The sequence below is a fragment of the Bos mutus genome, chromosome 9, assembly GCF_027580195.1.
Source record: "Bos mutus isolate GX-2022 chromosome 9, NWIPB_WYAK_1.1, whole genome shotgun sequence".
Classification (NCBI taxonomy): Eukaryota; Metazoa; Chordata; class Mammalia; order Artiodactyla; family Bovidae; genus Bos; species Bos mutus.
The window spans coordinates 102389359-102409921 of record NC_091625.1 but is presented as its reverse complement, the minus strand read 5'-3'; the positions used below and the strand labels follow the sequence as shown (position 1 = coordinate 102409921).

Here is a 20563-nt window from a genome sequence, read left to right as displayed (position 1 = left end):
GAGATGTCTGGATGGCATCACTGACTCAAAGGACATGAGTTTGAACAAACTCCTGGAGATGGTAATGGGCAGGGAGGCCTGGCGTGCTGCAGTCCATGGGGTCGCAAAAAGTCGGACGTGACTTAGCGACAACGGAATGGAATAGTCATTCACAAAACTGATTACATCTGAGCCAGTCACAGCCCCAAGTGCCATCTTCCTTCTGGAGGAGCTGTCTGTGGCTCCACAGTGACAGTCATACACCAGATGGCCTGGACGCCCCGTGGGTGGGCTCGCCCCTGCTGGGTTTCGGATGTACAGCAGGACAGTTAATCTTGGAGGAAAGAATGACCACAGGGCCAGCCCCCGGTGCTATTCTCAAAGTGGAAACAGGTGTGAAATCCCAGGGACAAGCTGATGCCCCGCAGAACCCAACCCCAGCTCAACTGAGGGAATCTCCCCCTGCCCTCGCACCGCCCCCTTGGGGACACCGAGCCCTGAGGTCACCTGAGAAGTGCTAGGAGATATGACTTTCCCGGTTGGTGCTTGCCCTGAGCGCAGGATATTATCCAGAAGGACCTTAATCTCCTTCATCTCTATCCAGATACCTCACTTCATCAAATTTACCTCCTTCTGGGGCTGCCTTCCTTCCCTGGGCCCTCACATTCCTTCAGAGTCTCACACCAAATGCCTTCAACCGTCTACATGCATCACACAGGGGAAGCACGCTACCACACTTTAGTAGCCTCTCAAAGCACTCACAGCCTCGGCTTTTCTCTGAGGACCATCGGGGACTGCTCCTCCTGTGTGTAGAATGCAGAACGGCCAACAGAGCCCCTCGAGCGCTGACCTGCATCATTCTGCTGAGAACTGCAGCTTCCGTGGCTTTGAGGTCTACACAGCTAATGTCTATACTTAGTGGAATGAGTGGAGAAGGCGATGGCACCCCACTCCAGTACTCTTGCCTGGAAAACCCCACGGACGGAGGAGCCTGGTAGGCTGCAGTCCATGGGGTCGCTAAGAGTCGGGCACGACTGAGCGACTTCACTTTCACTTTTCACTTTCATGCATTGGAGAAGGAAATGACAACCCACTCCAGTGTTCTTGCCTGGAGAATCCCAAGGACGCGGGAGCCTGGTGGGCTGCCGTCTATGGGGTCGCACGGAGTCGGACACGACTGAAGCGACTCAGCAGCAGCAGTGAAATGAGAGCAGCCTTAAGGTGAACACAGCTGGGAAAGGCGCGTGTCATTTAATGTCATGCAGACCATCGCCCCTGCGTCTTGATACTTTCGTTTCCGGGTTTGGGTCAGTGGAGTATTTTAAGGGCAGAGAACCTAAGACCTAGGTGGGCTGGGAAGGGGGTGGGTAACTCCCTGATGACACAAGACCTTGGAGAAAGAGTCCCCGGGAGCTCATGTCCACTTTCCTGCAGGAACAGGACTCAAAGAGCACCCTCAGATAAATAGGGGAAGCTTTATACTAGGTGGGACTTTAGTATTACAGACACCATACAAAGGTTACCGTAACTTGCAGGTAACTCACCACAGAGTTGTTTGGATGTGGCCACTGTAGAAATGGAGGAGGAAATGGCAGCCCACTCTGGTGTTCTTGCCTGGGAAATCCCTGGGACAGAGGAGCCCAGTGGGCTGCAGTCCACGGGGTCGCCAAGATCGGACACGACTGAGCACGCAGCACACGCGGCAGGACTATGCCTCTCCCACTTGACCGCCACCCACCTGGCCTTTCCAAGGGTTCTTCCCACTCCTGGTCCCCCACGGGGTTAAGTGGCCACAGAGGCTGCGTGGACAAGACACCCAGGAAGCCCCTGAGCTCAGGCCATGTCCATGCTGGCCCCCTCTGCCTTCTCCTCCCGTGTCCTGTGAGCCCACCGTCCACTCCTCCACCCTCCCGTCCCTGGGGGAGTGCTGCAGTTGGTCACCAGAGCCCCGCTGGGCGTTGGCAGTGGGGCCCCACGCATGTCCAGCACGGTAACTGGATGGGGCAGGTGGGGCCTGGGCCACGAGGGACCCGCTGGAGGAGGACAGGGCCCACCCCCAAGCAGATAGCTTGGGGAGCCCCAGAACCTCAGACCAAGGCCACCAGGCAGGGCCTGAAGCAGAGGAGGCCACGGTCTGCAGGGAGAGGACCGGTCAATCTACAGGCAGCAGCGTGTCCAGGACTCGCCCCAAAGCCAGGCTTCCCTGAGGACAAGCTGCTGCAGGTCGGCTGGCAGGAACTCCAGGACACTTCAGACACTGGATCCCCGTGGTGCCCAAGAAGCTGGTGCCGTGACAGGCTCTGAGGACCCGAGTCACCGAGGCAACAGAGAAGTGCCCACAGCTAAGGGGCAATCAGAGGGTGAGCGGGTGGGGCAGGGCACAGCTCAGGCCTCGTGGTCCACTGGACAAGACCTGCCACAAGGATCGACTGGAAGGGAAGCTGTGCAAAGGGGAGAGAAGGAGGGGGTGGGCGGCGGTCAGTGGGACCACGTTCCCGAGGAACAAACACGTCTGCTCAATGCCCACCGTGCTCTGGGTCCAGAACGTCACAGCTTCGAGCAGCAGCTCCTGAGAAACCCCAGGATGGCCTAAGCACCCTGTGAACACCTGGACAGTGGGTGCCACTGGCCTGGGGGCCGCATTTCCAACAGCTCAGGCTCACTGCCACTGGGTGTGTCTGTCTGCTGATTCACCCAGTGGAATGATGACAACCGCAGGGCTCCAAGACGGTCCACAGCACCCAAGACCAGAGGCCGCCGCAGTGAAGCTTCCACCGCAGCCAAGACTCCAGTCACCACCCAGCACGCCTTCAGCTGCCCTGACCCTCAGCCTCAGTTCTCACCAAACCTCAGAAGAAAGCATCAGAGACTTGAGACAAGGGCCAAACGAAAAGCCAACAGATGAAACCTCAGCATGCTTCCGGCGAAGGGGAGATGCCTAGAAGTCACCTGTACATCTCGTTCTTAGGTCTTCTCTAAAAATTGATGCTTTTGAACTGTGGTCCTGGAGAAGACTCTTGAGTGCCCCCTGGACAGCAAGGAGATCAAGCCAGTCAATCCTAAAGGAAATCAACCCTGTGTATTCATTGGAAGGACTATTGCTGAAGCTCCAATAATTTGGCCACCTGAAGTGAAAAGCCATCTCAATGGAAAAGATGCTGATGCTGGGAAAGGTGAAGGCGGGAGGAGAAGGAGATGACAGAGGATGAGATGGTTGGATGGCATGATTGACTCAATGGACAAGAATTTGAGCGAGCTCCAGAAGGTGGTGAAGGACAGGGGAGCCTGGTGTGCTGCAATCCATGGGGCTGCAAAGAGTTGGACAAGACTTAGCAACTGAACAAAAAGTGCCCAAGACCTTACAAAAGGCTCTTTGAAATTCACAGTGGGCCGGACACCATCGGGGGTGAGATGAAACTTTCCTCATCCTCTCAACCACACCCCATGTAAGGCATCCTGGGGACACACGCAGGGCTCGTAGAGCCAGAACCAGGGTCTGGGCAGCTCCTTTGGGCCCTCTTCACATCAGGATGCAAGTCATTACTAGGTCACATGACCAATGTGACTTAAGCCAAAGAAGAGCCACCATGACAATCACACTATTTTGCATCTTTAAACAGTAGTGTCATTGTCTGGGGGCTTCCCAGGTGGATCAGCAGTAACGGCTCCGCCTGCCAATCAGGAGACACAGGTTCAATCCCTGGGTCAGGAAGATCCCCTGGAGAAGGAAGTGGCAACCCACTCCAGTGTTCTTGTCTGGGAAATCCCATGGACGGAGGAGCCTGGCGGGTTACGGTCCCTGGGGTCGCACAGAGTCGGACACGACTGAGCGCAGCCCAGGCACAGGCAGTGCCACGGTCTCTTAACATGTTTCCACCAAAATCAGTTCTTTATAGTATGATGCAAGGCACCAGAAAGATTTAAGGGTTGAAATTCTTTTTGTTAAAACCCAGCATTAAATTTCAGCCAGCAGGGGAGGGTGGCAGAAATTGGGTGAAGCTGAGTCCAGACGCCTGGGCTGCCTACCTGGCTGTGTGCAGGTATGAATGTGAAGGGCTCTGATTCCTCCTTATAAAGTGAGGAAGCTGACAATCAAATCCCTAAAAGCTCCTTTAAACCCCACCCCCCGTCTCCTACAACAGAGGTCCCGTCACTTGCTCCTGAGCGACTGCTTCAGGGGCTGCAGCTTAAGGGCAGGTGTCACCTGAGGAGTCCTACGGTTGTCCATCGCTCGCCTCCCCTCGCGTGTAAGCATGTAGACTTGTAAGCCTGGCACAAGTGGTAAAAGGCACCTGATAAAACCTTCCGTGCTGTCAGTCAATCGGGGTAAATTTTATCTTATTTACACTTAATTAAAAGCGTCTCTTAAGTTCAAAATCTCAGTGAGAGAAGCAGGATCAATCAAGACAATACAAACCAAACACCTGCTACTTGAAAGCGACATGTGACTCAGAGACCAGGAAACAAAGGGAGAACCGGGGCAGACCCCCGCAGTCAGGGCCGTGCCTGCCAGGGCACCTCAGGCTCTCCCCGAACGGCAAACACCTGCCCCGGCCAGCCACAGGTGCACGGCGCCCACCGCCCTCCCTGCAGCCGTCCGACACAGGACTATTCCCAGAACTCGTCTCCTAAGGATCCTCTGGGGAATGTGCCCTGTAGACACTGCAGCAAGCTTTGTGCCCGCAACCCAGACCTCTGGTCCGAGGACCCTGCAGCCTTGGTGACATCCCTGGAGTGAGACCACAAGCACTCAGAGTCCAGCCAGGCTCAAGTCTTTGCCTGAGAGCCTCATTCAGAGAACCTGAGCTCAGAGCATCCTGCCGCCTGTTCCTGCATGTCAAGGCTTACCAGGCCCAGGGGGTCAGCTGGGAGACCCTGGACCTAGCCGGCCCAGGAGGCCTGCCAGATGACTCTGGGCACTTCACTTAATCACCTCTGTCCCAAGTTCCTCATCTGCAAAATGGGACCAAGTGTCTACTGCACTTAGACTGCAGCCATGGAATTAAAAGACGCTTGTTCCTTGGAAGAAAAGTTATTACCAAACTAGACAGAATATTAAAAAGCACAGACTTTGCCAACAAAGGTTCATCTAGTCAAGGCTATGGTTTTTCCTGTGGTCATGTATGGATGTGAGAATTGGACTGTGAAGAAGGCTGAGCACTGAAGAACTGATGCTTTTGAACTGTGGTGTTGGAGAAGACTCTTGAGAGTCCCTTGGACTGCAAGAAGACTCATCCAGCCAATCCTAAAGAAAATCAGTCTTGAATATTCATTGGAAGGACCGATGCTGAAACTGAAACTCCAATACTCTGGCCCCCTGAAGAGCTTACTCATTGGAAAAGACCCTGATGCTGGGAGGGATTGGGGGCAGGAGGAGAAGGGGACGACAGAGGATGAGATGGCTGGATGGCATCACCGACTCAACGGATGTGAGTTTGAGTGAACTCCGGGAGTTGGTGATGGACAGGGAGGCCTGGTGTGCTGCGGTTCATGGGGTCGCAAAGAGTTGGACACGACTGAGCGACTGAACTGAACTGAAGTGTCCACCACAAGGAGAGCAAGCGGGGGAGGAGTCAACATGGGGGTCACTATGAACGGGGCCCTGGATGCAGGAAGAGGCCCGCACCCTGCTCCCTACGTACCCCCACAGAGCGGGAGCCCCCCACAGAGCAGGAGCCCCCCACAGAGCGGGAGCCCCACAAGCTCCCGACAGCTCACCTGCTGCATCATGCAAATCCCAAGCTCCACCGACAGGGGGCTCTCAGTTACAAACGAGATCATCACGCCTTGCTTAACTGCAGGCCCCCCGCTTCCCACTCCTCCACACGGGGTAGCCTGTCGGCTGATCCTGGGTTAGGAAGGCTTCCTCGTGGAGGAGCTGGAGTCTGTAGAGACGAGGGGCAGGAGCAAGCAAAGGACCACAGGACAGGGGCTCACCGCTGGCTCAGGCGAGGCCGCCAGAGAAGGAACCGCAGGCCATGCCCGCCCTCGGAGCAGAGCGGGCAGGAGGTGCGCTCCTGGAGGACCCGTCCAGCCCAGGACCCGCTTCCCTCCCAGAGCAGGACGGGGTGCAGCCCATGTAATCCCCATCCTGCAGCCCGAGAGGCTGAGAACCGGCGGCTCACCCAACCCCCCATGAGTGGCAAAGCCAGGAACCACAGGCAGAGTGTTGGCCCCCAGACCCCCAGACGCCGGGAGGTGAGCCCACCACCCCCGGGGAGGCCGGCTCTGTCCTCCTGCTGCGACCCCACGTCTCCTGAGGACCAGGGGTGGGCGGTAAGGAGGCGTTGTCCCACACCGCACCAAGCCCCACGTCCTGGTCTCAGGGCCGCACCCGCAGGATTTCACCATCACGAGGTCCCACCACATCTCTTCCAAACAAGAGCCCCGCGTTGCCCTCAATTCCACATCAGAGCGTGTCCCGCGACAGGACGTCCAGGCGGCATCAGAGGACAGCAAGCCCGAGGGGAGGGAGCCAGGAGCCGTCACGGTAGCGACGCAGCAGGCGCGGGAGCCCAAGGGGGCAGAGGCCTCGGAAAAGCAGCGTCTTCCCTCTGCCCGACTGCCATACAGCGGAGTCCCCGCAGGCCTCTAGGGCACTCGGCTCCAGGCAGGAGGCCCGCTGCCCTCCCGCCGTGGCCCCCCACCAGCTCCCGGAAGCGGCCAGCAGCCTGTCCGCAGTGGCAGACGACTCCCACCACACGCGAGGCTGCCCTCCAGCCTCCTCCACCTCTGCCAACTGCGTCTCCACGTCATTTTGTGATTCAGAGTGAGACTGACCTTCAGGGAGTCCAGTGGGAGGGCTGTGCTCACCGCCTGTCACCCCCTCGGCTCACCAGGACCCGCTCCCCTGAAAGATGGGCCTCAGGGGGGCCACGCGGCGGCTCGGGTGGCAGCTGAGGTTTTGTTTCCTGGGATCTGCTTAACCCAAGGTCACACGTGCTTCTGTTCAAGCAGTTTAGGCATCTGTTTCACCAGACAGCCGGACGTGAGGGCCTCAGGAGACGATGCTCATGAGCCGGACAGGCACCCAGGCTGGACTCCACCCTCCCGAGCTCTGTGTCGCGTGCCCTGTGAGGAAACGCCAGGGACAGGGAGGCGGACAGCAGGTTCTCACGTGCCCGCCCGGCCCCACCAGGTCTCCTCACGGCTCTCATCTCAGTTCTGCATCTCCTCGCCCAAGCCCATGTCTCACACGCAGAAACACAGAGACGACATGCAGTAACCGGCCATCGAATGGCCCCCTGGGCTGAGTGCCCTGCCTCTCCCAGCCCGCCCCCCACAGCATCACGACTGCACCACCAGCCCCCCATCAGCCCTGCACCACCAGCCCCCCATCAGCCCTGCACCACTGCTGCCCCGGAGCCTGCCTGCCCCTCTGCTCTGAGACCCCAGGAGGCCACCTGGCTGCCCAGCCCAGCCCCTCAGGGCCCTCCAAGCCCCCGGGAGCCCTAAGGGGGCCCTTGCCCTCCCAGATCCTGAGGAGGTCCCCTGTCCACTGGGTGAGTCTTTGCACAGGGTGCCCCCAACCCCTCCCCAGGGCTCAGCCTTCGGGGCCACATTTCCAACAGGGATGTGAGGATGAACCCTCCCCGGTCCCGACCCCTGTGCATGGCTGTGTCTGCTGGACGACAAGACCCGTGATGGCTGCACGGTGACAGCACCCAGCGGAGAGCTCGGTGCATCACTCCTCTGAGAGCGTCCAGACACACCCGTGTGCTGTGAGATGCCTTATTTACCTGTTATCCACCGGAGCCCCCCGGTCCCCAGAATGGGCACTAAGGGAGCCCCAAAGGCAAAGTGACGCTAGGCTGCGCCCCTCCTCATCCTCAGGGCACCCTGGGGCATTCCACCTGCTCACCTGTCCCCCCGACCCTGGAAATCCCGAGACAGCGGGGGCAGCTGCCCCAAGAACTGGGCTCCCACGACTGCGATGCACACAGGGCTGTCTCGAGCGCTCGGTGAGACCCAGACCCCCAGAAAGTGTTAAAGGAGAACAGCGGGGAAAAAGGGATTAAAACAAAGTCTGATTAGGATCTGGCTTTGAACCAAGTCCTGGGTTGGCTCACATCCTGTCCTGTGTCACCTTGCAGCTCCTGGAGCCCAGTTCTCCGCCCTGGTGTGGAGGGGAGGCCGCCCGGCTGCGGCCCCAGGGCCAGGGGGAGTGACCACAGGCCAGGGGACAAGGCTGCAGAAAGTCTAAGGGGGTCAGACAGAGATAGAGGGAGAGAGACAGAGAGGAGAGAGAGACAAGGAGACAGACAGACAGACAGAGAGGAGCAGAGACAGAGAGACGGGGGAGAGAGACAGAGAGACAGTGACAGAGAGAGACAGAGAAAGAGACAGAGAGAGAGACACAGGGAGACAGAGAGAGAGACACAGGGAGACACAGAGAGAGAGAGAGACAAGGAGACAGACAGACAGACAGAGAGGAGCAGAGACAGAGAGACGGGGGGAGAGAGACAGAGAGACAGTGACAGAGAGAGACAGAGAGACACAGGGAGACAGAGAGAGAGAGAGACAAGGAGACAGACAGACAGAGAGGAGCAGAGGCAGAGAGACGGGGGGAGAGAGACAGAGAGACAGTGACAGAGAGAGACAGAGACAGAGAAAGAGACAGAGAGAGAGACACAGGGAGACAGAGAGAGAGAGAGACAGAGAGACAGGGGGAGAGACAGAGAGAGACAGGGAGAGACAGAGAGAGACACTCTGAGGAGGGACAGAGAGAGATTAGCCTCTAACTCTACCATTTCCTGACCAATGAAATTATTTTATCCTTTCTTGTGTTAAGTTTGGGGGAAGAACACAAAGGTCAGGGAAGCTCCCTGGAGCCCTGGCCTGAAGCACCAACGCCCCAGGAAGGGAGGCCGGCGGCTGCCCCCCAGGCCTCAGCGCGCATCTGGGCTGGCCCTCAGGAGCCCCCCCACGTCCTGACCTCTGCACACGTGGGGGCCACAGAAGTGAGCCCAGAGACAGGACTGAGCATCAGCTGTGTCCATGCCGCACTGCCATCTGGGGGCTGAGGGGCGATGCCCCCCCAGAGCCCCAGGAAGCCCCTGGGGCCCAGGGCCACCCACGAGGGGCCACGCTGAGGCCGGGCTGGGCCTGGGAATGAGCGCCAGGTTCTGAGGGGGTCACGGCCGCCAAGGGGCCTCAGACCACAGGCGGGACCCGCCTTCCGACCTCGAAGGTCCATAGAGGACCTCCGGCCACAGAGACTGGCCTTCCTTCATCACATAAGAAAGAACAAGGGAACGAAGCCTCAGAGAAAGGCGCAGGTGGGGGGAAAGGGGACAGGGAAGGGGGCCACTTAGGACTTTCTACACCCTCTCAGATCCTTGCATACAAAGAAATGTCAATGATTTCTGGCCAGAGGTCAGCGGTAAGAACTCAGCTGGGGGGTGGGCCTCACCCTCCAGGACCCTCCCCCTACAAAGCTGGGCTGCAGAACCTACGGGGGGAAAAGGCTTGGTTGGAAGAAAGGCCTCGAAAGCCTGAGGACCAAGTGTCTATTTTCTGCAGTTGATGTTCTTCGGGTTAAGATCCGTCATAAATGGACATGTGTAAGCACTTCCATTCCCAGAGAACACTGAAATGGGTATCAGCTTAGCCAACAAGTAAGTGAAGCCACTGCTTTAAATAAAACCGGTTTACTAAATGATCAGACATTGCAGCAGAAAGGAAGTCCCATCTGGCGGGCAGCCAGCCCCGCAGACAGCGCGGGCAGCTCCCCGAGTGGGGAGTGGGCCGCGTGGGCCCTGGGGGCTCCGTCCTCCAGCGCCGTCCGCCGGGAGGGGCGGGCTGCTCTCGGGCGCCGCCGTGTGGCCGGCGCGGGCACCTCCGCGTCCACGGCCGGAAGAGGCCCTTGGCCCGGAGCCGCACCTGCGTTTCCTGCGGGTGTAAACGGGTGTCAACAGCCCGAGATGCCAAGTGAGCGGAGAAAAGGATCCGGCACTCCACCTGGGTTTTATCTCCGGGTGAAAAGAAAGATCTCGTTTGGGCAACTCCCTGCAAAAGATACACCTTTGAAGAAGGAAGACCTGAGCCCATCACCAGTGGATCCTGCAAAGCCAGGACTGCGCCAACGTGTACGTTCAGGTCAGAGCCTCTCTGGCTTTCCTCACCCTCGGGCGCCGGCGGATATTTAAATGCATCACCCACGAAAGGAACGGGGCGGCTAGGCAGGGCTGCTGCCAGCCCAGGAAACAGCTCTCTCTGCCTTAAGAGGGAAGCGGGCAGAGTGTCGAGTCTGAACTCACAGCCTGGGTGCTGCCTGCGCTCAGGCCGTGCTAGATCGCACGTGCGCGTGTGGGAGACAGCAGGTCTGGGGCGGGGGGCCGGGCTGCCCGGTGAGGAGCGCGCTGCCGGGCTCACAGTGGGCCCAGCACCCTCCGCCACAGTGTCGATTACTCTGTCAGGGGAAGTCACAGGTCGGTGGCCTTGGGAATCCTAGTCAGGGTTGGATCCTTCCCAAGTCACTGATTCTCGGGAGGGGAGGGGACTCCCTTGGGGCTCTTTCCTGGTGCAGGGCATGGGTGCAGCAGCTGGAGATGGCCCTGGTCTCACCTCCTGGGAGCCCACCCCTCTGGGTCCCCCCACAGCTCCACTCACAGGACAATGAGCAGCGCTTAGCAGATTTCCATGAGCCAGAGGGGATAGTTCCAACCTGCTACTGGGGTCAGGATGCAAGCCTAGTTTTAACACCAATGGCATATAAAACACCACTTACAGGTTCTAGAAATTCCAAAAAAAAAAAAAAACCATTGAGAAGGAGAGATTGGCTTAATGGAATCTCAGATTCACAACGTGACTTGGGCAAGTGGGCCACCACACACCAAAGGCGTGCTCCTCGTCTGAGATCCTGCCTCTGGTCCTGAGGGTGTGGACCAACCAGAGCTCAGAATGGAGCTTGGTTCAGAAAGCGGAGGGGAACACGCGGGGCCTTAGATGAGAGGGTGGGAAGGTAGGAGCAAGCGGACCCATGGCAGATGATGTCCAGACGTCCCTCATCCTCAGAGTCCTCCCGACACAGCAAGACAGGCTGGGGCCTGGGAGGAAGGGCCAGGTCAGAAAGACATGGAGGAGGTGCAGAGGGCATCTGGCCTTCCCAGACCTCGTGACCTTCTTTAAATACCTACGTTAGCGGCCCAAGGACAGCAGACGACGTGAACTGTCGGTTCATCAGTAGATGGCAGTTTTAAAGATGATATGATTCCCAGCCTGCATTCAAACCAAGCCTGCCATCCCGTGCGCCCAGGCCCAAGGAGAGCCCTCCCCACAACGGATTCTCCTCCATTGTCAGTGGCATTAATGCAGGCCACAGAATCTCACACCATCTCTCTTTGTAACATTTAAAACTCCCCGTGCACCTGTTTATCAAAAACAAAGGCCTCCCTGGCCGAGACATTCCTGGGCAAGGCCCCTTACGTCACAGTCAGTGTGGCCCCATGGAAGAAAGGGGCCCCCCTCCCCTCTGCCACCGACAGGAGCAGGTCTAAGGGAGGAGCGGACGGCCCGGCCTCACGAGCAGAGTCCTGACTGTGGTCCTGACCTAGCTCTGTCTGTCTGTCCCTGACTCAGCCGCTTCGCCATGAAGAAGCTAGTGGTCCCCTGAGACAGGTGGAGGAAACATTTCTGTGGCTGATCTCTGGGAGGGAGGCCAAGGCGTGCCTTGGTGTGTGTCTCTGCCGTAGAGGGCTGAGGGCACTTCCCAGAAAGGATGCTGGGGATGCATGGCTGCAGCCCTCACCCCAAAACCGGCCATGGAATCCCCAGACGCCACTCACTCAGCCGTCTTAACCCTGGAGTCATCTCAAAACTGAAGGACAGTCACTTCTGTCTTTCAAAGGCCAATTTTTTAAATTAATTTTAAATGTATTACTGTTTTTTTTTTAATTCTTGATGACACAAACCCAAGTACTCTGTGGAATAAATTAAGAGACAACACAAATGATACACTGTATCCTTCATTTGGACCTCCTGAACTGGTTTAAAATGGTAAGCACAAACGGAGTTATCATTTTTTTAATTTCTACTCCACACTGAGCAGTGATTCTCATCAGTGGGGTGAGTGTGTCTTGCAACTTGCACTGTGTGACTTACAACGAGTCTGTATTCGACTCTACCGTGTAATGTGAGGAGGACACCACAGTGATGTCCAAGCAAGGAGGTGGCCCAGGGTGCTCTGGGACCTTTCTTTGGATTTGTACATTTTTCTCAAATTTTAAGAAAAAGTGTGGTAGAGCAAAGTGCAGCCCTGTGGATGGAGTTCCCGTGAAGAGAGCTTGACCGGGGCCTGAGCTAGTCTGTTAGTAACCAGGACAGGTTAACCAGATTCAAGGAGGAGAAGGCAAGTCTGTGCCATGTTCTTATGAAGATGAAGACGGGCCTCAAAAGTGCTTGATGAGAAAGGGGCAATGACATGTAAACCCAGCATCAGGGCTCGGCTGTGAACACACCTCAGAGCAGTGTTCAGAATCGTCACGAGACTGCTCGATGAGAAAGGGGCAATGACATGTAAACCCCCAGCATCAGGGCTCAGCTGTGAACACACCTCAGAGCAGTGTTTAGAGTCGTCACGAGACTGCTCGGCCAGGCCAGAGGGAGCCAGGTAACCACGAGCTCACCGTCCTCAGCTGGAAAAGTGGCCCCCCAAAATTATCACTCTGCCCACTCGGCCATGCACTTCCCATCATTCCTCAGGGTAATGAGAAAAAAAGAACATTTCTTACCCACTTTCACTGAAACAGAGAGATGGAGCTCCCAGGCAAGAGTGACAGGCCCCCCCGCCCAGCACTCGGCACTCACATCCGGATCAGACAAAGGCCAGTGAGACCTTCTTCCAAGGCCTCAGGTCCACCTCACGAGCACCCAGCCATTGCCAGCTCCAGGGGGCCGTGGGCTGGGCCAGGGAGGGTCTGTCTCCCCAGTCCACTGGGGGCTGGGATGGTACAGAGCTGAGCAGGGCAGGCAGAGGCGTGGGAAGTCAGATAGACTTCCTCAGTCCCAGGAAAGGAATCACGTGTCTGCCACGCACTCATCTCACAGGGAGGATGGACCCGTTTGTTCCTGGAGCCTTGATGACAGCGAACAGAGTCAACAAAGCAACCCCCTCGGGCCAGGTCAACCGACAGACGAGAGCATCTGGGGCCAACCCACTGATGAATTTGTTCTTTCAGCAGTGACGAAACCCAGCCAACCTGAGAACACCCCAAACGAGAGGGGCCTGACGGACTCTGCCGCACGTCCTCGAGTGTTCTGCGCCAGGGGCCAAGCGCACCACAGGTGACTGCCCGTCCGAAGCCTCCGTGCTTTCTGAGACTTCATATCACTGGGAAACTCTTTGCCAGCAACTCAAATGTTACCAGCTGGCTGGCCCCCCACAAAATAAACATAACAGATCTGCCATGGGCGTGTGCTCACCGAGGGGACGGGGCTTGTCACACACGCAGAGGGTGAGGGGCCTACCGTGCACAGTGAGCCGGCCACCAGGGCAGAGCGCGGCAGAGGGGCCCTGCGGATGCTCTTAGGGGAAAGAGTGTGAGGGGAAGGAACCAGAAACTTCTCGTCCACTCTCAGCTCAGACGGAAGCAGTGACAGTAAAGGCCACAGGAGAAGCAAAGGGATCAACTGTGATTAGGGCAGAGGCGTAAGAGATAGAGAGGAAAGGTGATCGGGGAAAGAGGAAAGGAAGGAGACTGCAGAGCTCGCGGTGAAGGAGGAGCACGTTCCCAACTGTATGGACGTTTTGCCTCCCCTTAAATGCCAGCTTCACTGGTTAACATCCCATTTTATGTCGGACATAATAAAAATCTGAATATGATTATAGTGTTACGAGTCGTTCTGAAAGGGCCTCCTATTCTAATGAGAATTTTAATTAAACTTGGCCAGGTAGTACAAGTTTCCATTTATAATGTCTTGTTTCTCGATGCTGACAATATAGGTGAGAGTCACCATTTTACTGAGTTCTATTTATTTCTGTTTTATTACAAATCTCTGCTCTTTGGTTTTCAGCCTGACATTACAAAACCGCATAAAATGCCTATTATTATCACTTCTAGAATAACCTCTTAGCCCACATGGAATTAGGATTGCGCTTTCTGAACCCTTTCCTTCCTTGGGCTTCAGTTATTAATAAGTACTCAATATATTAAGTGTTATTCAAACTCTCGAGATGTACAGACATTAAGAATAGGGTCTTGTCCCATTGGCTTCCCTGGTGGCTCAGATGGTAAAGAATCTGCCTGCAATGCAAGAGACATGGGTTCCATCCCTGGGTCGGGAAGATCCCCTTGAGAAGGAAATGGCAACTCGTTTCAGTACTCTTGCCTGGAGAATCCCATGGACAGAGGAACCTGTCGGGCTGCAGTCCAGGGGTCGCAAAGGGTCAGACACGACTTAGCAGCTGAACAGCAACAGTGTGTCCTGTTACCAACGCCATCGACTGCTGCTGCTGCTGCTGCTGTGTCACTTCAGTCGTGTCCGACTCTGTGGGACCCCACAGACGGCAGCCCACCAGGCTCCCCGGTCCCCGGGATTCTCCAGGCAAGAACACTGGAGTGGGTTGCCATTTCCTTCTCCAACGCCATCGATTAGGGAAACATAAATGAACTCAGAAAACTATGACTGAATTTTTCTTCTCTAATGCAAGAATCCACCTGAAAGTTCATCACTCTACATCTATGGCTTGTAAATGTGTAAACAATTTATCTTTTAATTAAAAATATATAAAATGTTACCCTTGCCCTCTATTCCAATGTTACATTGCCAATCTTAATAACAGCCTCATTCCAAAATCCTAGGCTCTCAGGAAGGCTTATTTTGATATAGAATTACTTAGAAATCTGTTCTGCTCTGAACCGTCACAACCTATGTTGGTTACATCAGTGCCCATTTACTGCACAATCTTGTTATAGCCTGAAGTTGCTTATAGTTTTATTTATGGTCTTGATTTCAAATCAGAATTAAAGCGACTCCTCCAGATGTTTGGGTTTTCAGTCGCCATGTAAATGGGCTTCTAGGTTGGAAAATTTTGATGATGTTTAGTTTCCTTTTCCTTAACCACCTCCGTGGTCCCTCTTCTGCTGATGAATGAAACGCAGCTCTCCCAGAGCAGCAAATGTGCTCAGAGCATTTGCAAAGGGAGAAGAAAAAAACCATAATCGCTGCCTGAGAGCTGAGCAGACAGTGAAACAGTGGGGAGCAGGACCGTCCACGATCGCCCTGGAGCGGAGGGGGACCTCTGACCCCACGTCTCCACACCATCAATGGTAGACCCGTTTGTGCCAACCGTGGCATATTTTTGTGTGGTTGCTGTTGCTCAGTCCCCAAGTGGTGTTCGACTCTCTGCGACACCATGAACGGTAGCCCACCAGGCTCCTCTGTCCTTTGAAGCTCCCGCCCCGACAGACAGCTCATCACCATGTGCTGGAGGCCCGCCAGGGGAGGCGGGAGGCCCAGCTGGATCGGCCTTGAAGGTGACCCAGCAGACGGGCAGGGAAGTCGGCACCCTGGCCCCTGCCCCCGCCCAGGGAAGCCTCTGGAACAGAGCAGTGTGGAGGGCCCCAGCAGGGCCTCTCGAATGAGGGTAAAGCAGAGCCTTGACGGTCAGGCTGCTGCAAAGTCAAGGAGAAAACACACACCAAGTGCCCCAGGAGCAAAGAAAGCTCGGCCCGTGGGCAGCACCCGGGGGCGCATCCTCCAGGTGGCCAGAAGCCACACGAGAAGCGAGGCCACTGGCCTCTGCCTTCTCAGTGGGGGCAGAAGTCCCACACGCAGCACCTCCCAAACGCTCTGAGCAAGGGGTCCCTGGGGGTATGGTGCCCCCTGCCCCTGAAGGAAACACCCAGGTCCAGGTTTGCGGCCTTCTGGCAAAGTCGGCACCGCTGTGCCCGCGACGGAGCAGAACTGCGGTCATCTGGACCATGTGTGAGCAGGCGACCGATACTGGAAGGCGCTCCCTAGGCTCGGGCATGAGCAGGATGGAAACCGGACGGGATCTGGCCCTCGAAGAAGGAAGGGACAGGTGAGGATCCCAGCAGGGGTCAGAGACACCTCTTGCCCCCGCCTGTCGATGGGAAAAGCACGCAGTTCATGGAGGACCAGGCAGTTATGCAAATCCTCAGAGTCACAGGAATACACACCAAGGTGCCGTTTCTAAAGAATGACTTTAACGGGAAAAAAAAAGGTAATTATTGAGCAAAGCAGATTCTCTTTGTCTTGAACACCAATTAGCAGAGGTGGTCAAACCCACCGACACTCGGTGGAGACACGTCCCCCAATGAAGACCATCCCCCAATGAAGACCGTCCAGTGCAGGGAGCGGGGGGACAAAGGCATCACCCAGGGACGCCGGTGAAAAGCTTCTGACGCCCAAGAGGCAGGCACGCTGTCTGTTTCCACCTAAGGAGACAGGGTGGTGCAGAGCGGGCAGCCAGGCCAGTTTTCTCGCTTGCTGGTCCAGGCTGGCACCCCCACCTCAACAAACCTCGTGCTCCCCCAGAGTGGCGTGCTGTGCTCCACACCCCACGGACAAAACCACCATGAGGCCAGTGTCCCCAGTCCCGAGGGGCACAGCCACCTGTGGAAACCACAGCGTCAGGACCAGTGGCACGGCTGCCATCAGAAACAGGGTGAGTTACAAAACAGGTGTGTACCGCGTGCGGACACAGAAAGCCTCACGTTTAATCCTGGCAATGAGCTAAACAGAAGGCATTGCTTGATCACACTTTACAGCAAGAACACTGGTGATTAAGACAGCTAAGTAATGCTCCTAGGACCACACATCCAGAAGACGCCCAGTGATCACTCCCCAGCTCCCAGGGACTGGCGCTGTCTCTCTGGTTTATTAAAGACCAGATATAAATCCTGCAGAGAGAAAGCCATCCCGCTGGAAACAAGCAATGACCACCCCCCAACTAGAAATCGGTCTGAAAAGAGGTGAGCACCCCAGAAAACTCCAGCACCTCCAACGTGCCCTCACGGCCCATCAGCCAGCTGCTTGATGTGCTTCATGAGGGGTGGGGCGGGGCGGGGAGCTTGCCAAGATATGTCAGGGCTTTAAGCTTTTCTCCTGGAGGCTGAAGCCACATGGCATTTTACTTGCAAAAATAGTTTTAAGGCAAGAAGTTTCCCCGGGAAGTGCAGCCAAAGGGGGCTGGTATGTGCATTGAAGCATCATCAGCTTCCGCGCGGGATCCGACGCAGCTGGTGTCACCAGCACCCAGGAAATCCTGAGAGCAGCCCCAGGGAGGCCACGGACAAGGGCGACCTTAAAGCAAATGCTTAGCTTGTAAGAGTGGGGGACGGAAACGAGAAGAAAACCCACAGGGAGTCCAGGGAGGCCACGGACAAGGGCAACCTTAAAGCAAATGCTTAGCTTGTAAGAGTGGGGGACGGAAACGAGAAGAAAACCCACAGGGAGTCCAGCAGTTCCAATAACGAACACCCTATCCTGCTTTTCCACCCAGAGACTGACAGATCCAGGAGGCCCCCTGAGGTGCCATCTGCTTTGGGCACCTTCAGAACAGCTGTGGCCGCGAGTGCTGCGAAAGACGTGCCGGGTCTCAGCCTGAGGCTTGGTCTCCATATCTCTGGGGCCTTGGATGCCCTGCCTGGGCGGCTGTTTACACAAGCGCGGGTCTAAGCCCATCATGTGTGTACAGATGGGTAGAGGAAGGGACACACACAGCAAGTCTTGCTCCGCCGCCCCTCTGCGGAGATGAAAACCCCACACGGCTGCTGAGCCTGTGGGAACCTCCTCAAGATCGGGTAGGCAGTTTCTAATCTACACGTCATTTGTGAGACGCAAGGCAGGGACCAGGGCCGCCCCAGAAGAATTTTAGGTATGAACCGTGAACTCACTAACTCCTTCCCCCTGGTACTGCTCGAACAGGGAAAAAAAAAAAAAAAAAGGCTCTGGGCCGGCTTGAGCTTTGCTGAAAAGCAGACCCGACCACAGCCCAGCTCACCCGTTGGTATTTTCGATACAATAAACGCCTTCAGGACGGTCCTGGGCACTTAGAAGCATCTCTCCACCAGAGGTGTTCTCTCTCCCTGCGTGTTTTCTCAAGCACTTGTTCAAAAACACATTTAAGTGGGATGTTTTCGTTTCTGCAGATTGCATTAATTATGGGTTTGCAAACACTGCAAGCCCACGAGGTCTGCCCGAGCCGGGGGCTGGGACACCCGGGCCGGGCCGGCGGCCGGCGGCTTGGCTCGGTCCCTGCGCGGCGCTCCGAGCTTGGCACCGCGCAACGGTGGCCGGGCCTCGCTGAGAAGTCGCCGCTAAGAAAGCAAACCCGGCCGCGGTCAGCGGGGTGACCCTGGCGCTCGGCGCTCCCTGCCCTGGGGGCCCAGGGCCGGGGAGCGCAGGACGCGGAGTCCCCGGGGCCCTCCAATGTCTGCCCGCTTGGACGAGAGGAAGCAATCTTCATGTGTCACGGCATCTGCTGCCTCTAAGCTCACGTCCCCCGGGAGGGTCGGGCCCAACCTGCGGGGCCCAGGAGCCGGGCCCCCTCGCCCGCCCGCCCCGCAAGAGCCGTGGGGTCCGCACCGCGCGCCCAGGGCCGAGCCCGGGACGCACCGAGCCCGGTGGGCGCCGAGGCCCCGGCAGAGCCGCCCTCGGACAGTCCACCGGGCGGCGCCCTGGCTCCCGGATCCTGGTCTTCCGCGCGCGACCCTGGCCCTCGTGGGGGGCGGCGAGGGGCCCGCGGAGCACCCCTTGCCGGTCCACCCGCGTCGCGGGGACCCCAGAAGCCGCGCGCGCCCCGCGGGCCGCCCAGGCCCCACCTGCTTGGGCCACGCGGGCGGGAGGGTCACCTGCTCGCGGCGCCTGAGCGCGGCGGCCGGAGGGGCCCGCGGGGACGCGGCCGGCCCCGGGCAGGAGGCGGCGCGCCCCGGCGCCGCGGGCCCACTCACCGTGAGCGCCGAGAACTTCTGCGCGGGCGCCGGCAGGAGCAGCGCCGCGAGCAGCGGCAGCCAGCAGAGCCGCGGCAGCAGCATGGTGACCGGGCGCGGGCCGGCGCTCTCCGGCCCCGAGCGGGGCGCGCGGGTGGCACTCGGGCGGCGGCCGCGGAACCGGCGGAGGGGCTGCTCGGGTCCTCGTCCCCAGCGCTCCGGGCGGCCCGGACTCGACCAGCTGGCCCCGGCGGTCCTCCGCGTCCTGCGGCGGCCCCGGCTCCTGTCAAATAACTCCCGAGCTTCCCGGATCCTCCTCTGCCCGCCCTCCCCGCCCTCCCGTCCCCTCCCCCGGCCCCACCTCCAGCGCGGCCTCTGCGCCCCGCTCGCTGGGCTCCGACGCCCGCTCCGCCGAGCTGCCGCCGCGGGCGCGGGTCTGAGGGACCTGGAAGTGGAGGGGCCCCCAGGGCCGTGCTGCAGCCTGTGTGGGTGCTGCGTGTGCGCGCCTCCTTCCCTGCACACGCGCGGCCATGTGCACACACGCACACAGATGCACACAGGCGTACACGCTCGCGCGCGCGCGTGCAAGCCCTGGGACAGCAAGATACACTTCGCCCTCCCATCCCAGGGCGCTGATCCGGTCCTCGCAAGACCGGTCCTGCTGGCCGATTCACCCCCCAGAGCTAACTCGAAGCCTGGGTCAGTCCCCCGTCACCCTTGGGGCCCTGGACCTCTGGGCTCTAACGCCACCTCGTCCAGCCCAGAATTCGCCTCTCAACTTTGCGGGTGGATTAGCTGGCTCTCTAGTAAGGGCAGCTGTGAGCAGGGCACCCAGCGCCGTCCAGAAGATTCAAGGAGGGTGGCATCTTTGCTCACCTTTACACACGTACTTCGGCTCCGGGATCTTGGGGGACCTAGAGATCTGGAGCCTGACTTGCAGGAAACCAGGACCTGGGGCAAGTGTGGCTGGCGGGAACGTGGCTGCTCTTAAACCTTTTCAGGCGTTGATGAAGCCAGCATAGGGGGTGTAGAGGGTCCAGACTCCTTGGTGGAGACTGATGGGAAACCAGGAGAATTTTGCACGCCCAGACTCTGGACAGTACCCATTGCAGACAACATTGCAGAAAGAGTTTCTCCTTGGCTTACAACTCTACAGGAGAAAGCCCTGATTCTAGCTCACACAGAAAACCAAGGGAGTGAAGATTCTGGAGAACAATGCTTCCACTGACTGGGTGGAGCACCGAGAAAAAGAAGAAAACAGAAAATCCAAATCTGACTTTTAATCCCATGTTTAATCCGAAGCTTTGGCAGTGCGTCGGCGGCTGTATCAGCAGGCTCCAGGCCTGACCCTGAGACAAAGCCTGGGCTGTTCCAACCACGGGGTCCCAGGCCGAGGTGTTTTCCGGATGAAAGGGGCAGACGCAGGCCCATGGAAAGATGGGGAGGAAATGTGTGTCTTCTCGAAAGAGGGCTGCTCTGTGAATTCTCATTCAAATTCCAGAGCCCAGAAAATCTATTAAGTATTATACTTAAACACATTCCTTCTGGCTTGAGGGCTCAGAAAGAAACTATAATAAAACCGGGACTGCTCTTGGGTCCGAGAAACAGGTGAGCAGAGCAGCTGCACATGGTTAAGTAACTAAGGAATGCTATTAGGAAACGTCCATAAAAGTCGAGGGAAAATACAG

General features: G+C 57.4%; 1 protein-coding gene across 2 annotated transcripts in view; it reads right to left on the bottom strand.

Moving 5' to 3' along the window:
* Positions 1–19182, bottom strand: part of SMOC2 (SPARC related modular calcium binding 2) — a 157706-nt gene extending 138524 nt beyond the window's left edge. The window contains exon 1 of one of the 2 annotated variants that reach the window (XM_070377061.1): positions 18897–19182. In XM_070377061.1, the coding sequence (XP_070233162.1) occupies positions 18897–18980 (84 nt within the window). In that variant the 5' untranslated portion in view covers positions 18981–19182. The remainder of the gene's footprint in view (positions 1–18896) is intronic. The other variant, XM_070377062.1, reaches the window with a different exon arrangement.
* Positions 19183–20563: the final 1381 nt, after the last annotated feature.